The sequence below is a fragment of the Physcomitrium patens genome, chromosome 18, assembly GCF_059467195.1.
Source record: "Physcomitrium patens ecotype Gransden chromosome 18, ASM5946719v1, whole genome shotgun sequence".
Taxonomy (NCBI): domain Eukaryota; kingdom Viridiplantae; phylum Streptophyta; class Bryopsida; order Funariales; family Funariaceae; genus Physcomitrium; species Physcomitrium patens.
In genome coordinates, this window is record NC_143427.1 from 6,090,731 (window position 1) to 6,097,804 (window position 7,074).

Genomic DNA, 7,074 nt, shown 5'->3' on the forward strand with positions numbered 1-7,074 from the left:
AAGGTGAGTATATTTCTTCAATCTTGATGTAATCTCAAAATAAAAATATAAGAAATTAGATAAATAAAATAATTTAATACATGTTTTATAACATCCCACTATTCATTGTAATTTTTTGTTTAAAAAAAAAAATCAATCATTAATGGACACAAAATCCAACAAAACAAAATCAATGAACACATCACAGATTATAACCACGTAAGCCATGACAGCTTGTCCTATTAGACACTTTTTAATCAAATAAAATCCCTTTTAAGGCCCAATGAGGCCATCCACGTTATACACAGCGGATGGAAGCGGAAGACCACGAAATCATCTATCAACGAAATCATCAAAAAGGCATTCATCCAAAGGTCCCCTTGGAAATCCTTTTCCCTCACGCGAACTGCCCAAAGTTAGATCTATATACGCATCGCAATTGGTCAAACGTGGAAACCAGGAGGTTGGCTGGGCCGGGCGAGGAGCACGGGGGGTATTGGAGCGCTCGGCCCGGCCCGGCCCGACCTGGCCTGGCGGCAACGCCAAAAGGGCGATTGAGGATAAGAATCTGGGCTATGGATGGCGGAGGAACCACACAGAAGGCCGCTTCCGATTGGCCTGCATGGAAAGTGCGGCTGACAGAAGCGACATGAAGTGCCAGCTAAGCATAAAGCAACGCACCAGCGATGGGCTTTAGTCATCCATTGGCGGTCACCTGTGGTGACTTCATCCATCCATATGGATGATCGACCAATGGGAACGCTGCATGCACCTAACTCACATAAGCTTGTATGACCAGTGCCGTTCCGGTTTCTGATCGCCCGATCCAGTTAACGCTCTAAAGTATGTAGTTTGATTTCGGGTTGGATTCTTCGGAGGTGGAATTGTTTTCTCATTTTTAGATTTTTTTTTTTGTTTTATATATATATTTTTACATCTATGGGGCGTTTTTTTTTCTTCGGGAGTGGGGAGGGGGGTGGGGATTTACCGTGAGTAGCGACAATCCAGCTGTGGTGAGCAAATGATATCGTTGCTTGTTGGCAGAATGAGACAATGCTGATAATGTCGAGCGAGAGGGGAGGCATTGGCAAAGCGGCAGAAGGGGGCGAGTTCCAGTGATTGGTCACAAGCCCTTTACTTTTTGGGTTGCAGATTATAACTTTGAGTTTGCGTCACTGAGTGAGGGAGGAGAGTGAGCTTCGAGGTTCTTTTATTGGTTTTTTTACTATATTTATTTTTTCTTTTCTTTTTCTTTTTCTTTTTTGTTGTTTTTGTTTTTTTTTTTAGTTTTCTCTGTTTTGTTTTTCCTACTTTTGTTGCAGGAGGGATTAGTAACACGTAGGATTGATAATTGAGCTTTCAGAAGATGGGATTAGGCGAGGGCAAGTAAGGCTGACATAAGTGGAAGTTCCGGTCGGCAGTGGCCAGTCCCCACAAGCGTTAGGGAGACATCCGGTTGAAGACGCAAGCGCGGTGCGTGTTGGGGTTCGACGGTGGATGGGATATGTGAATTAAGGGAGTTTCATGGATCGGATTCGTCTGCCGAAAGGTAGCCATAAATCAATGCAAAATGTGGCACGCGACTTTGGTTACGGAATAGAAGTATTACCTCACGTCGAGAGGACTTCCAAGGTAGAACCGGCACGGACAAGTTGTAGGTGGGTGAGGAACGAGTCCACGGAGTCGACCTGGCTATGCTGTGACGATGCCACAAGTTGGTACATGTCACGGTTGGATTTTGATAAATTGAGGGAATAAAACGAGGATATTATTAGCCTGGGGGGTGTCTGCATCTCTCTGACTCCGTTGCCGACGTCGTCCCAGGCAGCGTCTTGATCTTGTGTTGCCTATTGCCTTGAATAGTGGAAATTGCTTCTGCCAGCACGTTCCGGGGTAGCCGTTATAGAATGTAGTTGCGACTTGTTTTCGACACCCCTCAGTACCTCTGCGACGGACGGTCTGCAAGGTCTTCTCTCATCTCCACAGGCTTCACGTGGAGGTCCGAGTCAGGTTACCTTATCCTGCCCACGGAGAAGTCGGGAAACCATCATCGGCTCATGTACAAGCTCCTGCCATCTCCTGCTAGAACCTTGAAGTTGTCAGTGGGCTGCAGGTAACCTGTTCGATTCAGGCGAGTTGGTGCACAAGAATGGTAGCCAGATCATGAGCAGCGATGGTAGGGTTTTGGTAGACGCGGAATAGTTGGCTGTTAGGAAGGAGTATGCTTGTGCCCCAATGTAGTCGAAACCATGGTTTGCTGGCTGCAAAGCCGATTGACCTGTGATTGCTTGTGTTTGTTTTTTGTTTTATTTTTAATTTTTAATTTTTCTGACAGTGTTTAAACTTTCTAGAGTAGTTTCTTTGTTGGATGTGATACAGAAGTCATAAGCCTGCAACTTTCAAAGTGTAACGGTTTTGGATGAGATACAAAATCATGTCTTTCTCTCCTTCAATTGCGTAAGCAGAGGTTTACGGTGGGACTTTTCGTACTAGATGTACCACGAGCATATGGTTTCGCAGCAGTTGTAGATTTCTGATGCTTTCCGGATACGACGAAGATGAGGTCACCATGTCGTGATCCTGCCTAAATTATAATAAACTGAGAGCCAAGTGCATGCTTGATGGATTTGTGCGAATGACGGGAATTACTAACGCAGCCTTTCACTTGACAGATCCGGTTGGGATTATATTTGAGACGCTTTCTAATTTGTGGCTCATTTAAACCTTTCGATTTTCCACATTAAATTGTGAATAATCTTCACAACAACTTCGCACCCTTCCGCTTTGCTAGCTAGCAGTGCTGCTCTTCTTTATAATGTTGTGCTTGAGCCATTGAGTTTCTCAAACTCATAGTTTGCATACAACTCAACCCGCCTATACTAACACAAAACTGTATTTTTTTTAACCATGCCATCTGTCGAATGTCACATATGTTTAGACTCTCATTGGGAACCCATCAACAACGAATGTGAATCGCTGTTGCAGGCAAGATTGAAGCAAACTCCAGCGTGGTAGACCAAAAAAAGCTGAACTAAATGGGAGGAGTGTGGATGTTCAAGGAGGGATTCACACAGCTTGTTGAGAACCCACTAGCGGAGCCACTAGATGGCAGGAACATGACAGGGGTGCGACGCAAGGTGCTGGTCCATGTTGCTACAAACGGAGCCATTACAAACTACGATCAGCTGGAAGAGAAGTTGAGAGAGAAGGGGTGGACTCGATACTATGCTGGTGACTCCAATCTGCGGCAGTATCACAAGAGCGATTGCACTAATGATCTCATCTCTTTACCCAAATCCTTCGCTTACATTAAAACCATGCACATGTACGACATCGTGGTCAAGGTCCCAAATACCTTCGTTGTTCGAGATTCCTGACGCATCTTTAGATCGTGAGTAAGCGAGAGATCTAAGTAGCAGCTTTTTTCATGAAAACTGGCCTCCTTGACACGTTTGAGGTAGTTCAATAAAATTGCATGGAACTCTCAACATGATTCATTATCATATATTTGGTAGACCATGCACAACCATACACATACCAATAGATAGTCTTCTGTGAGTGCAGTAGCAGATGATGATACATACCCACAAGGTCATATCCTTTTCGGTTCATTCTCCTTAGAGTAGTAGTTAGTCAGATGATATAATTTAATGTGATACTCTGGCATAATATCAAAGTTACGTGATATCAAAATTACATGATATCAAAGATAAAACCATGAATGAATAAAACAGATACTGTATGTTGGAATTTTTTTGGAGAATGAAAAAACGAAAAAGAAATGGCGCTGTAAAGAAAAAATCATACACATAGAATGAGAGATTCCAAGTAGTTTATGTTATGATGTTCTAATGAAAACAGAAGATGACTTAAAAAAAAGAGTATTGGTCATGTTAAAAAAGGTGGGTCACTCTAGTTTAATATTTGAAAAATTAGATTAATGTCAATTCTCAAAGTAGAAAATTATGCAGTAAAGTAAATAAAGGTTGATTCTTACTTTAAACATTACCTGCAACATCAATTATTGTAAAACTATCTGCTTTATTTCTTCAAAGAACAAAAAGCATAAATCAATGCCAAAATAGGAATGTTTTACATTTATCTATAGTAAATGACAAGATTAAAAAAGATATTATACTAAACATCCGAATGTGTATAACAACAACTTGAATGTGGTTCAAATTAATTAGACCATCTAAATTACATGAATTTTTAATAAATATGTATTTTATAGATAATTGCAAATTTACAATTGCAAAGATTCAATAAATAAATAAATAATTTTCATAAAATCATAGATATAATACTAAAATTTAATTTTCCACATTCAGATAATTAAGTGATTTTACTTTAACACTAAGATTCATTATGAATTTGAAAAATGTAATAAAATGATATCATATAAAGTAGTTATAATTTAAATTCATTTTAAAATTATTTAAGTAATAATTATTATCTATAAAATTTTATTTTAATTTACATTATATTATATACTTAAAATATTAAAATTTAATATTTTATGATAATTCTAATTTATTTTCAATTTAAATATAGTATTTTTAATTTAAAATTTAAAAATAAAATTTAATAATACATTATAAAATTTATACTCATTATAAAATTTAATAATTTGCAACTCAAAGTTTTTAAAGTTACACAAAAATAAAAATTCTAATAGTAAATATAATTATCACACCAAAAAAGAAATCATAAATAATATATGAATTTTGTAACGAATTCAAAATTTTAAATTTATTTATAAATTAGAAATAAAAATATTTCTAAATATTGTTAGTTAAATTCATGAATTACCAAATCAAATATAGTCTTAATGGGCGTAAAAGTATAAATTAATTAATTCCATATATTCTAAATATTTATTATAATATAAAATAACACATATAGATGGAAGGCGAATAAAAAAAATAAGAACTATAAAAAAGTTAAGTTTTTAATTACATAATATTTCATTTTTTATACTTATTATTAAATTATATTATTTTTTTTACAAATAAAATTAACTTATTTATTAATTAATTTATTTATAATAAAAAACTATATCATTTAAATAAAAAAAAAATTCTTTACATTATCTTAAAAAGAAATAAAAATTCAAGTTCCAATATTATCTAAAATTTTTGAACAAACAGAAATAAGTAGAAGAGTGTAGATACAAGTGAAGTAGATAAAAATCTCTTCAAGAAAAACAAAAAAAGTATACAAAAGTTATTAGAAGACCATTTGCCATCTGGCTACAAGAACATTTTTATAGAACATTTTCATAGTAAAGCATAATAAAAATGGAAGAAAAGAAAAGAAAAGAAAACTAATAAGACACTTGTATTTAATACTATCATTTGGTATTATATTCCTAAATATGTTGAAAATGTACATAAGAAAAATAAAATATCTTTAAGAAAACTATTTATACCAATTTATAAGTTTGCAAAGAAAGTCAAGAAAAATTAATTAAAATAGCATCAGATTTTTTAAATTTAGATTTTAGAATTTAAATTTACAAAACATCAATTAATGAGAACTATTAAGTAATTAGGATTAATAATAGAAATATAAGCATTAAATACAAAAAAGGCTAAACTCATTGATGGTCCTTTGGTATCAAAGTTTATTACTAAAATATAATTCATTTCAAAAGTATATATATATATATATACATGCATAATTTATAAATTTTTTTTATAAAAAAAATACTAAAGTGATAGAAGTTAGTAAGAATATTCTAACTAATAATATTGACAAACTTGCAAGGAAGATAGATCTAGTCAAAAAAATATCAAAAAATATCAAAAAAATTAAAAAGATATTTTTGAATATTTTTAAATGAGAAATTATTTATAAAAAAAAATGTATTGGCTCTAATAAAATATTTCTTATAGACCAAAAACTTTCTTTTACAAAATGCAACTTGCCAATGATAGAGGAATATATATATATTTAAATTTATATTAAGATAATGATTAATTTATTATTAATTAATAATTAATCATAATATAAAATTTAATGCTATATTGTGTGTTCAAAAATATCTCATATTGGCCTTTGTTTTATAGAAACTATAATCATTTATTTTCTTTATTATTTTATATTTTATTAGAAATTTTTAAAGATGTTCTTTTATTTATTTTTTATATATTTACTATTTTTTACGTATTTCATGGAAAATAACCAAGATTTATTATGCTTTATAATAAAAAAATATGATATAATTCAATATTATAATAGATAATATAGATAAAAATGTAATATATTTTAATATGGACTTATGTTTTAAATATTTTAAAATATAATTTTCAATATTTAATTGATATTTTTTGGGTTCCATATTATATAATTTATAAAATTATTATTAATATTTTTAGAAAATATTCAAGATTTACAAACTCTATATAGAATCTCTCTAGAATAATATAATTATAATTCATAAAATATTTATATGATAGTTATTATGTATAATTAAAAGAAAAACTTTAACTATAATTTGGAAAATAGTTGGATTCTTGGAGATGTTTTAATTTAAGGCTAAGTCATTTAAAATTTTATCAAGGTTTTAAAGATACTTTTTATAATTATTTTAGGATTTAAGATAAATCTTATTTTAAGATTCAATAATAATTTATTATATTTATTATTATTATTTTGAATAAAAATAATGTTACTATTAATATTAATTTTCAGTCAGATCTGCTTTTTTCCTACCAATAATAGTACATCAAATATCATGAAGGTTCTTATACATATTATTTTAATACAAAACACTTGATATGCCCTTATTCATTTGTATTCTATGGCTCTATTTTATCTCAAAATTATTTTCATTTTTTAAAATCTTTGGAAATTTTTTTTCTTGATTAATTAGAATATCAAATTATATTTTTCTTTATTGCTTTTAAATATAAAATTGAAAAATCTCATTTTAAGTCAATACTAGTTGTTTTTTGTGGAGGTGTTTATTTTCAATACTTAGAGTTTTTTTTTCTTCTACTTTATTTTTCAATATTCTTTAATTAAGAATTAGATTCATAATATAATTAATCTCTAAATTTCTTGAGTTGTCACAAATAAAGAAATTAATCA

General features: G+C 31.4%; 1 protein-coding gene across 6 annotated transcripts; it reads left to right on the plus strand.

Annotated features, from left to right (window-relative positions):
• The first annotated feature begins 1,173 nt into the window (after positions 1 to 1,173).
• On the plus strand, positions 1,174 to 3,694 carry LOC112295530 (flowering-promoting factor 1-like protein 2). 6 transcript variants are annotated; one of them, XM_024547267.3, is made up of 2 exons: positions 1,174 to 1,528; positions 2,965 to 3,694. In XM_024547267.3, exon 2 carries the CDS (start codon positions 3,015 to 3,017, stop codon positions 3,354 to 3,356), a length of 342 nt encoding a protein of 113 aa, XP_024403035.1. In that variant the 5' UTR covers positions 1,174 to 1,528; positions 2,965 to 3,014; the 3' UTR covers positions 3,357 to 3,694. The 6 variants fall into 6 exon arrangements, with proteins under 6 accessions (XP_024403035.1, XP_024403036.1, XP_024403033.1 ...); XM_024547268.3 differs by having other exon boundaries at positions 1,397 to 1,637; XM_024547265.3 differs by lacking the exon at positions 1,174 to 1,528 and adding an exon at positions 1,763 to 2,155.
• The last annotated feature ends 3,380 nt before the right edge of the window (positions 3,695 to 7,074 follow it).

Excerpts from the sequence above, each read along its gene's own strand:
- LOC112295530 (XM_024547267.3), top strand. The coding sequence starts at position 3,015 with ATGGGAGGAGTGTGGATGTTCAAGGAGGGATTCACACAGCTTGTTGAG.